Below are 12,343 nucleotides of genomic sequence, written 5' to 3'. Positions count from 1 at the left end.
TGGTGGGATCTGTATTCGCGCTTTTATTTCTAATTGGTTGAAACATAACATATTGATTTATTAATATCATGAGGATTGGAGGCCCCTAGTTGGTCAGGGTCTACTATGGACCTAGTGTTCATACGCAAGCCAAGGCAGTAAGATACAGAGTGCGAGCTGTTGCCTATCCAGCGGGCTCCCCCTCTCTACTGTTACGTACCCCGTAACTGGGTGTCAGACCAGCAAAGATAGAAGTATCGGTTGGAGTCTGGTGGTCTGTATTCAAAGTTGTTTATTAATAAAATAAGCAAAACAATACCAATAATGCAAATATATATATAACACAAGTTAGCAATAATAAACTTAAAAGTGTAGGAATAATAATAAGCAATAATAAACAAGCTGTATCACTGTCTAGGGGTAAATGAATTGTCATAGAAAAATATAAAGTTCCGTTCATGCGTGCTGAGGTAGTTATGGTGGTTGTGTTGTAATCGTTGGAGAGAGAGAGAGAGAGAGAGAGAGAGCAAGCGAGATGTAACAGCAACAGCTGCGGCAGGCAAACCTCTTACTCCTTTCTTAATCCGTCGTGTCGTTGTAGTCATTCAGTTATGACCCCTCTGTCATCCAGCTAGACCGTTCTTCTGCGGTGGACTTGTCACTCTGGCATGAGTGGACACACACACAAGTCCCCACCGGCCCTGCTGTAACACTGTGAGTTTAACTGACCGATCGCCTGGTTCGGTCTCCGATGCCCCCACCTTTCCTGTGGGTTCCAACACTCAATCAGTGTCCACTGGTGTGTCTGATGGGTGTCTCTCCAGACCTGTCTTTTATCCCCACTCACGGGGTCTCAGCTATCCATCAACTCTGAATGACTGTCCATCAAATCAGGCCACTCCTGCTGTCTCCTGAGGAATGTTAACGAGCAAAATAGTAAAAGGTAAATAATCCTTGTAGAAGTCATAATATAGTAAATCAACAGTCTCTGTCCCCTCTCTTATCTGTAGCAGATGTTCTTGCATGTTTTCCATCTCTCTCTCTCATGAGCAGCATAGCAACAGTAATGGTTCGTGGTTCTCGGGGGGGGGCTGGGAATGGTTAACTCTGCACCCCATTGTCCATCAGGTTTGTTCATCACTCATAACACTACCCAGTTGATGAATCCAAATAAATGGCAGAGATTGATGCAGCTTGGCACCAGCAGCGTTGCAGGAGTTGCATTTAGGCCGAATAAATCTATAACCGAAGCTTTTTCTCTCGTTTTAACCCACCGTCCATACTGCAACAGCGTTATCCTCCCCCAAAAATGGAGCTTTTCTAAAACGCCCTCCAGAGTGTGTAAATTTGAAAATACCATTTGGGCAGGGTAATGTGGACGGGGTAACTGGAGATTTCTAAAAATGCTGTCATGCCGTGCTGGAACAGATGGTGGCAGCAGCGAGCCATTTCATTGTCTTCTGAACACAACCCTCCACACAACCTAACAATTTCAGAACAGCCGGCAACGAGACTGAAGCCAGAAGAGTTAGAAATGTACTCACCAAATACTTTGAACCATAACTTACTGAATAAATAAGTATACTCACTTTGCCCTGTTTTCTGTCCTTGCTCGTATGAAGGTGGTTTACCTATTTACGCAAGTAATTCTCTGACAATAGCTGTGTAACAGCCTAATGTAACATTGTATGGAAATACAAGATAACACTGATGCAGACATGTTTTATACATTTAACAAGGTCCTTCATTAATGCAACAGAATTAGTCAATTTTTCAATGCTCATCATCAGCTGGGTCATACTGTCCCTGTCAGTTGCCTCCATACACTCCAGTATTTGTTTATTTTAGTTTTACGTCCTGCGTGAGAGCCAACAGCTGTCTGTTGTTTGGCGATTTCCTTTTAAGATTTTCTAGTGTGTAACTGGACAAAGGCGCACTTTCACAGCGAGATTTGACACCAAACATGTTGCTTGTTTTCTGTAGATGTGTCCTGCATATACCTAGTAGGAGGAGATTCGCTCAAATACCTGTTTTAATGTGGACAGAGGTATTTTCAAAAACGCTTGTGTGGACACCTTTCGTTTTTACGCAAAACCGGCATTTTCTAAGTTATCCAGTCTAGTGTGGATGTAGCCTTAGTGTTGAACTGAACATAGGACTTTATTAGCCTCTCCAGCCCCGGAGTTTTCCTCGGAGCTTTCCCCAATGGTGGGAATTGCCGCAAGCCAGCAGAGGCTTTAAATCTGTTTTAAATTTTCCCTCTCCTAGATGAGGTGTCAATCACAACTGACAGCCCCAACTGCCGTAAGGGTTTGGTTTTAAGGCACCAGTAACTCATCTTTGCCCTTTCTCCGATCTGAAACAGTTCCACCGGGCTTATCACTAAATCATTCCAGAAGTGAAGGCCACGAGCTGGACCTGGTTGCCAGATGCTGTTTGAGATGCACACTATTGGGGTTATTTCATCGGTAGTAGGAGCTTATCTCCACCTCACTATCTGTTAGTACAATTGAAACAGCATTGTGGTTTAATCTAAAGAACCGTAAGGTAGTCACAGCACAGGAGCAGATTGAATCATCTCCTGTCATCCCAAAGCTTTTCTCCCATCTAACTGATAGAAAACAACAGAGTCATGGAAAGCTTTCTGAATACATCCGCCTGCACACCATGTACACAACATACTGCATTTACCTGCGTAGCCAGTATCTATGAACCAGGAATATCAGTAGGCTTGTAAGAACATTCCCAACAAAGCTGCACATCATCCTGATACAAATGTAACATATTCCTAATAGGCACTACTCCTGTGGCCAGGAAGGATTAAGAAATCGTGCTCAGAACTTTGCCAATTCCTCCCTTGTTTCTTTTAACAGCCTGGACATGATAAATTATCCTTTATCAAAAATGATTTATGCTCTTAATTGTTTCAATTTTCCTGTGTTTGTCTCATCCAATATTTTACAGTCCTGCATCCTAACTATGACTTTCTTGTGTCCTTGTTCGCCTTAAGGTATATTAAACTTTTGGCATCTGACAGATTTTCCCTTTACTTTTTTCCTGCCTTCAATGCAGCATGCCATCTAGGTTCAGCTGTCCACCCGTTTGATTTGAGAGAATAGGTTTACTGTGAACCACTTAAAACTTAAATGTCTCCAATTGCTTTTGGATTGCTTTACGATTGAACTGTTTCTAGTCTACTTTCACTGAATTGTTTCTTGGTCTCAAAAAAAACATTGCCTTCCACAAATTAGAACCTTTTATTTCTTTTTTCCTTTTTTCCCCCCGTCTTTATGGCAATGCTAAAGCTGACTGAATTGGGATCATTACAACAAAATAGTTTTATTCCTGAAAATATTTCTGCAATTTCCAACCCTCTCTTCTGGTGTTGCAAGTACTGGATTTAAAAAAAAAGTTCCTCTGAATGCATTTTAGGAATTCTGTGTCATGAATATATTTAACACAGTTAATGTTTGTGTAACTGAAATATCCTGCTCTTACTGACCTGATACTCCTGTGTAGCAGAAATTAGATTTTGTAACTCCCTCAGTCTGATAGCAGGTCTGTGATAAACTCTCAGAAGCTCGCCCTCTTTTGTTATTTAGTTCAACCCTGATAGCCTCACTTGATGTTCCTTTAATGCGCCAGAGCTGTACCACGCACCACCTTTTTGAATTCCCACTATTTCATCTTGAAAATCTGTAACCACAATGTTAAACAACCTGCCTGTCTTTAAACAACACTTCGTAATAGCTAAATTATATGCACCTATTAGTCTTATCTCCCTTATTAACACCACTCCTTGCAATTAGATTATATCATTAAGCCAGAGGACATATTTCTATTACTATCAATCTCACCTATTTATTTACTGCATTTCTACCTTTTGAATAAATTGTCAGCATCTGATTCCCCAACCAAGCTAGTGTAAACTATCCCTGGAACCACTAACAAATCTGCCTTCAAGAACATTGGCCTGAACATTGTGAGATACAACTGATCTGAGCTGTACAGCATCCACATTCCTCAGGGCCAACATTAATGCTATTGGAATCCTTAGCACCCACTCCTGCACCATCTCTCCAGCTATGATCTGAGCAGCACTACCTCCTGTTTCCATACTAACCGGTTCTAACCATATGAACTACAATGTATGATATTCAATTCCGTTGATATCTTTTGATAGATCTGTCAGTTGAAGCGTTTTGGATTTTTTTTCTGTAGTAAAGGGGCTATATAAATACAGTTTTCAGTTGTCGGATCAGTTATACATATGTTCTTCTCAAACAGGGATGTGTAGGTTACATAGGGGTTCCGTTCCTGAGAACTGTTGGTGAACCTGCTGCTGTGTGTAAGGTGTTTGTACGTTCTCCCCGTGACTATGTGGGTTTCCTCTGGATGCACCAGTTTCCTTCCACATGCCAAAGACGTAGGGTTGGGGTTTAGATGTTGTGGGCATCCTATGTTAGCCCCTGAAGCACGGCATCACTTGCGGGTTTAATATGGTGCTACTGAAGATGCAAAACAGCTTACTGGTAAATCTTAAGGCAGGAGAATTAACTAGCAACGTTACTTACAACATCTTTTCTGATGTAAATTGTGAACTATCACTGCAAACAGTAAGGAGGTAGGCGGAAACGAGTTTAGATCGGGGAATGAGCCATACTGGGAATTAGGAGGCATAATGTGCTCGAGCTGCAGAGGGAAATGGAGTTCATATCGTGGCTGGAATTGGAGTGAGCGATTTGGAGAGGAGTCGATGCGGAAGAGTTTCACTGCCCATCCTCCTAAGCCGGGTGTGAGGTTGGATCGCTGCAAGCACCAAATCTATTTGATGAGATCGAGAACAGCTTCAGGTTGGGCAGCCCAAGTGTACTGGGTCACCTGGATTTGGGTCCGAAAACATGGCGTTATTCATTGCTTGGACAGCTTAACCTTCAGCCCGGATAGACTGGAAGCGCGAGGGGCAGGTATAGATGTCGGGGTTGGGTTGATTTTGCTTGCTATCCTAAAAATATTTATTCCTTTCTCTGTGGCGCCGAGGCTATGAACTGATCTGGCTGCTGTACGTTTCTGCCCTGCTGGTGTGATGGTCGGGACCAAGGCTCTCCCCTCTCCCCTCTCCCCTCTCCCCTCTCCCCTCTCCCCTCTCCCCTCTCCCCTCTCCCCTCTCCCCTCTCCCCTCTCCCCTCTCCCCTCTCCCCTCTCCCCTCTCCCCTCTCCCCTCTCCCCTCTCCCCTCTCCCCTCTCCCCTCTCCCCTCTCCCCCTTGTGCAGTGCATTTTGGTCTTTTTTTATTGGGTTACTTGTGTTTCTTGCTTTGTGGCTGCCTGTAAGTAGACAAATTTCAAGGTGTATAATGTATATATTTTATAATAAATGTGCTTTGAATCTTTGAGGACACCTTCAGACTGTGTTGGTCATTAATACAGATAGTGTATTTCACTGTATGTTTCAATGTACATGCGACAAATAAAGCCAATCTTTATAAAATCTGAGTTTTCTCCATGTAGGAAATGAAGAATTTCAGTGAGGGTTGTTTAACATCCATTGTCCTCCCTTGTGTAGTATAATTTGAATCTAATTGATTTCCTTAATATCAATGGAAGTTTCATTGTTTGATGAAGTTCAGATACAAGTGTCAATAGAAAAGATTTGGCTTCCAAAGCAAATCTCTTCAGAGGCCTCTTGTTGAGGATAGCAGCTGCTTACTTAAACACACTTTGTATTTTGAATTAATTCACTGCTATCTCTATTTTGTAGCTTATAGTGATGTTTATGTTCCCATAACTAACTACTGTCTTGAAAAATGCTGTAAAAAATTATTGGAAAATTTGGGCATAAATTTGGATTTCTGTAAATCAGCTCTTCCATAGTGTGATGTAAGTGGAGTTGTTGAATAGAAATTTAGAGATTTGAGAGAATGGCAACATCATTACTTAAAAGGAATAAGGTGACAATCACAGATAATTGACTAATATTGCTTATAATTTCTAATTATGTCAATTGTCCTTGTGTAGTCATCTGAAAAATATTGTTCCACCCTGAGGAAAACTGCAAAGCAGTCAATCCTCAGTGCAAAAATCTCCTCAAAACTGATAGATGTTACAACTTTCTGATCCACTATTTATCACAGTAGATCCATAACCAGACGTACCACACTTAATCTCGGTATTAGTTCACGCTTGTGGTAATCCAGAACGTTGCGCCTATCCAAGAAGTTCATTGTGGAATGTTTGTATGAGTGAGAAAAATAAAGATTAGCAACCAGCCTTTCGACTGTGTATGACACTCTGTCATTATGACATAAATGCTTGGAAATAAACAATCAAATTATAGACATTATTGGCATAAGTACATAGATGCCATGACTGTGTTGTAGTAGGATGGAATACAACAGGAAAGCAGGAAAGTACTTGTATAAGTATCGTGTGAATTCCAGTTCAGGAGTATCTGTCTGCATGAGCTAGCTTCAGTTTATGTACCATGACATTATTATGTTAGCTGTCTTATTAGTGAAAATATTTTTAAAGGTTTGGATGGATTCAGTCAAAAATATCCAGAGGAGCACAAGGTGCATTTCTTTGTGCTTATTTCTATGTTGGTATTGATTTGAGACAGTCTGCTGACATCTGCAAAGTAAAACGATAAAAAAAATCAATTTGCTAACCTACAAATATGCCAAGAGTGGGAGGAGGAGATCTGATGATATAAGATCTTCTGCCCCCACCCCCCAGCCCATCCCTTCCACCCTCATCAATTTCCTGGTCCAGGTGCAGAAGGTTAGACTTTCTGACTCTTTTCATCCCAAAGTCCAGTAACTTACAGCAGCACAATGAAGAGGTCATACACTCAAATGCCCTAAAAGCCATTAACAACTTGCTTCAAGAGATGTGGAAGTCTTTCAATAGTTTTTAAATGTCTCTGACATAGAGAAACATTGAAAACTAATAAAATTAAATTAAAAATAAAATGTTATATGAAAAAGGATCTAGTGCTTTCCCAGTGTATATAATGAATAAACTCCTCTTGGGCATCAAGCTGGGTCCAGTTATTGATTATAACCGATGTTTCGATGACAAACTCTGCCATCTTCTTCTGGGATGATGCCTTGAAGAAAATGGCAGAGTCTGTCATCGAAACATAGGTTATAATCGATACCTGTACCCCGCTTAAAGCCCAAGAAGAGTTTATTCATCAAAAGTGTTAGATGTTTTAAAAAGTAAGTTTAATTGATACATTTTTAAATAGATACAATATAAACAAATGGGAAATAATTAATAAAAAGTAACATGTGTTCTCCTTTGCTTTCTAATCTGAAGCCTAATAATCCCACTTGAAGTCTCTGATTTTGTGGCTGGCTAGATTAGTCACACAACCTGAGAGGCAATTTCTCCACTAAAATGCTGGGGTATCCCACCAATTCTGTGTGCTGCTGCTGAACCTCATGGCAAATTTGACCTTCTGTTTGGAATCAACAGCAATAGCCTGTGACTTTCTTGAAAGAGCAACACATTCAGCTACTGATCTCGAGATCTTCCCATTTGTTAGGTGTCAACTGTTTCACAGCGTCAGCTTCTTCCCCGATTTATTTTTAAGCAGGAACAACTACAAGTGCTGTTTAGCTTTCTTTAGAAGCCCGTACAAAAGCTTGTGCTTCTGGTAGCACCCCTTTAGTGAAGCAATTTATTTGGTGAAGTTGCTTTGTTTTCACAGGTTTGAAAGACCTGTTTGGGAATTGTCAGTGTTAAATATTGTTTCGTGTCAATCTCCTTGCAATTGTTGGCATACTTGAACACAGAACCTAGCCTGGAACTTCATTACTATACAGGAAAAGTCACTCAGAATGCATTTCTTGGCATATCAATCTAAAAGCAGTTTGGGACTTTAAATTATTCTTTAATCAGTGCCGTCTAATTGTGCTGCTGGAGCAATGTCTTGCTGCATTTTGGATCAACTGATCTATTTATTTCATTGTGGTGGTAGTGATTTCATCACAGGAACTCCAGAACCGTCCTCTGTCTTCATCCGCCTCAAGCAGCATATGGAGCCAGTCGGTCTTCTCACTTGCGACACTGGGCAAGCTGTTTGAGTCCCCGAGGAGAAGGGAATATCCGCATTCCCCATTGAAGGTATGTGCAGAACAATTATATCAATGGATTGAAAGTTCTTTGATGTTCAGAGAGTTGGTGAGACAGGGCCCTTTCATGGTGCTGTGACTGGCTCCCTGACCAGAGCACCTAATTGTATTCTGATTCACAGCAGAGGTTAGAGATGGAAGATTTTACATAGATTCCATGATATCTAAGTGCAGAATTTGTGCTGATGTATAGAGTGTGTCAGCCAATCTGCAGGCACATACAGACCTGTATAAACCTACTCCAAGATTAATCTAACCCTCACTCCTACACAGGTTATAACCCTCAATTTTTTGTCATCCTTGTGCCTATTTGAGAGTCTCCAAAATGTGGCTAAAACACCAGCCTCAGCCAGCACTCCTGGCAGTGCATTCCAGGCACTTATAACTCTGAGTAAAATACAACCTGTCTCTGACATCACCCTTCAACTTTGCTCCAAACATCTTGAAAGGGTGTCTTGTTACTAGCCAAATTTGTGCTGAGAACAATATGCAGCTGTCCACTCTATCTGTGCCTCCTATGATCTTATATATTTCTGTCTCATCCTCCCTTGCTCCAAAGCTCTTGCCCTCTCATCCTTTCTACATGCTCTCTAATCCAGGCAGCATCCTGGTAAATGTACCCTGCAACTTATATGACCAGCACTGAACGCAGTACTCCAAGTGTGGTCTAACCTGAGTTTTACAGAGCTGCAACATTACACCGTGGATCTTGAACTTAATCACTCAACTAATGAAGACTTATATGCTTTTTTAACCATCTTATTGAATTGGGCAGCAATTTTGAGGGGTCTATGCATATGGACACCAAGATCCCTCTGTTTCTTCACACTGCTGAGAATCCTCCTATTCACATTGTAGTCTGCCTTCAAATTTGACTTTCTAATGTGTTTCACTTCATGCTTTTCCAGACTGAACTTCTCAGCCTACTTCTGTATCTTGTCTATGTCCCATCTAACCTATGATGACCTTCTACATTATCCCAAAGCACCAGCAACCTTCATATCATCTGCCAGCTTATGAGCCCACCCTTCCACTTCCTCAGCTAGGTCGTTTACAAAAAAATCAGAGTCGGAGTCCCAAGAACAGATCCTTCCAGAACATCTCTGGACATGCACCTACAGGCAGAATATGTTCTATATACTATTCCACTTGGCTTTCTTTGGGAAAGTCAATTCTGAAGCCACCTAGCCAAGATTCCCTGGATCTCATGCCTCACGATTTTCCGAATAAGCCTTCCAGTGGGAGCCTTGTCGAATGCCTTACAAATGGTTGAGCAGTAGATGTAGTGTATATGGATTTTAGCAAGGCATTTGATAAGGTACCCCCATACAAGGCTTATTGATAAAGTAAGGAGGCATGGGATCCAAGGGAACATTGCTTTGTGGATCCAGAATTGGCTTGCCTACTAAAGGCAAAGTGTGGTCATAGACAGGTCATATTCTGCACGGAGGCCGGTGACCAGTGGTGTGCCTCAAGGTTCTATTCTGGGACCCCTACTCTTTGTGATTTTTATAAATGACCTGGATGAGGAACTGGAGGGATGAGTTAGTAAATTTGCTGATGACACAAAGGTTGGGGGTGTTGTCGATATTGTGGAGGGCTGTCAGAGATTACAGCAGGGCATTGATAGGTTGCAAAACTGGACTGAGAAGTGCCAGATGGAGTTCAACCCAGATAAGTGTGAGGTGGTTTATTTTGGTAACTCAAATATGATGGCAGCGTAGTATTAATGGTAAGACTCTTGGCAGTGTGGAGGATCAGAGGGATCTTGGGGTCCGCGTCCATAGGATACTCAAAGCTGCTGTGCAGGTTGACTCTGTGGTTAAGAAGGCATACATTGTATTGGCCTTCATCAACTATGGGTTTTGAGTTTAAGAGCCGAGAGGTAATATTGCAGCTATATAGGGCCCTGGTCAGACCCCATTTGGACTTCTGTGCTTAATTCTGGTCACCTCACTACAGGAAGGATGTGGAAACTATAGAAAGTGTGCAGAGGAGATTTACAGGGATGTTGCCTGGTTTGGGGAGCATGCCCTGTGAGAATAGTTTGAGTGAAATTGGCCGTGGAGCAGCGGAGGATGATAGGTGACCTGATAGAGGTATACAGGATAATGAGAGGCATTGATCGTGTGGATAGTCAGAGGCTTTTTCCCAGGGCTGAAATGGCTATCACGAAAGGGCACGAGTTTAAGGTGCTTGGAAGTAGGTACAGGGGAGATGTCAAGGGTAAGTTTTTTTACTCAGAGTGGTGAGTGCGTGGAATGCGCTGCAGGCGATGGTGGTGGAGACAGATACGATAGGGTCTTTTAAGAGACTCCTGGATAGGTACATGAAGCTTAAATAGAAAGAGGGCTGTGTGTAGCCCTAGGTAATTTCTAAAGTAAGTACATGTTTGGCACAGCATTGTGGGACAAAGGGCCTGTATTGTGCTGTAGTTTTTCTATGTTTCTAAAATCCATGCACACTAAATACACTGATCTATTTTTATCAATTTGTTTTGTCATTGCCTCAATGTTAGTCAGGTTCATGAAGCCCTTCAAAGCCACACTGACAATCCCTAATAGGAATATGCTACTGCAAATACTTGTAAATCCAGTCCCTAAGAATACTCTCCATTAATTTGCTCACCACTGATTTAAGACTCACTGGCCTCTGATTTCCAGGATTATTCCCACTGCCTTTCTTGAACAAAGGTACAGTATCAATGCCCCTGCATTCTCTTCCCTGGCATCCTGTACTAACCTGGGATAGATCCTGTATGGTCCCTGGCTGTATCTCTTCTGATATTTTTCAAATGCTTCAACATTGCCTCTTTTTTTATCTTGACAGGCTTCAGCGAATTATCCTGTTCTGTGTTGCCTTCACGTTTGTCAAGGTTTCTTTCACTGGTGAATACTGAACCAAAGTATTCATTTAAGACCTCCTCCTACTTCCTCCAGACACATATTTCCCCTTTTATCCCTGAGTGGTCCAACTCTATCATCCTGTACTTGTCATCCTCCAGTTCTTCACATACATCTGCAATGCCTCAATGTTTCTTAATTACCTTAATTAAGCATCCTTCTTCCTCTCGACTCGATGTTCCACATCTCTTGTCAACCATAGTTCCTTCGCCCTGCCATTATTTCCCTGTCCCAGTGGGACAGCCTTTGCAGAAATCCATGCTGTGCTCCTAACCAAACTCCACATTTCCATTAGAAAATTAACTATTTCTAACATTATAAAAATGGCTAATGACGCTTGACATTCAACTGACTTGCAGTGTTGAAAGAACTAATGGAGGTTAAGAAGTATCTTTAGAAACTGAGAGTGTTTCAGGTCAAACATTCATAACTAGAACTGGGAGGTCAGAAGACAAGTTATTTAAGTTGTGCTTCAGTTAAGGTGCCTGCAGTTTATAAAATAGGAAAAAATTTTCTATAGAATTTCCAAATGTTACAGAATAATTCACTAATTTATTTAATATTTCATCTAAAATCATCCCAAGGATCCCTTCATTGTTAAAAGATGATTTAAGAAGTGGCTTTATAAATTTAATTTGCTGTGTATTATTTGATAGAGTGCATCAGAACATTAGTACTTGATTGGTTTACCGGAGTACCGGTACAGATAATAATATTAAAATTTGAAGATGTATTTCAGAGATGACTGGTAATTGCTGGAGCAGGCGAAGCCTATTGGAATGTTGGCTAGCAGTAGTTTGATGTGTAGAACAATATGACACAGAGAGGATTAAATTTCTGTGTAATATAAGAGGAAATAAATCTGGTTAAGAATTGAGGATATTTTTGGAACGTAGACCAGTACAGCACAATGCAGGCCTTTTCCCTCACCGTGTTGTGTCGACCTGTTAACTTACTGTATGTTTAATCTAACCCTTTCCTCCATATAGTCTGATGCTTTTCTTTCATCCATATGCTTATCTCTGAGCCTTTTAAATGTCTCCAGTGTATTTGCTTCTACCACCACCCCTGGCAATATGGTCCAAGCACCTACTACTCTGTGGGGGGAAAAGCCTACCTCTGGCATCCCACAGTTTCCACCAAACATCTTAAATTTATGGTCCTTGATATGAGCCATTTCTACCTCGGGGAAAAGTTTCTAACTGTCCACTCTGTCCACTTCTCTTATCATTTTGTACACTGCAATCAAGTCACCTCTTCTCCTTTTCTCCAAAGAGAAAAGAGGAAATTTGTCTCAGTTTGTTACACTTTTTTTCAGCTATGAC

The 12,343-nt window shown here is 41.4% G+C and overlaps 1 protein-coding gene across 2 annotated transcripts in view; it reads left to right on the top strand.

Moving 5' to 3' along the window:
* LOC140726363 (limbin-like) overlaps nucleotides 1-12,343 on the top strand; it is a 212,798-nt gene that overhangs the window by 1,230 nt on the left and 199,225 nt on the right. For both annotated transcript variants that reach the window (XM_073042642.1, XM_073042641.1), the window contains exon 3: nucleotides 7,962-8,107. In XM_073042642.1, the coding sequence (XP_072898743.1) occupies nucleotides 7,962-8,107 (146 nt within the window). The remainder of the gene's footprint in view (nucleotides 1-7,961; nucleotides 8,108-12,343) is intronic.

Source organism: Hemitrygon akajei, chromosome 4 (genome assembly GCF_048418815.1).
Source record: "Hemitrygon akajei chromosome 4, sHemAka1.3, whole genome shotgun sequence".
NCBI classification, from domain to species: Eukaryota; Metazoa; Chordata; class Chondrichthyes; order Myliobatiformes; family Dasyatidae; genus Hemitrygon; species Hemitrygon akajei.
The sequence above is the reverse complement of the archived record's forward strand: the minus strand, read 5'-3'. Positions and strand labels throughout refer to the sequence as shown.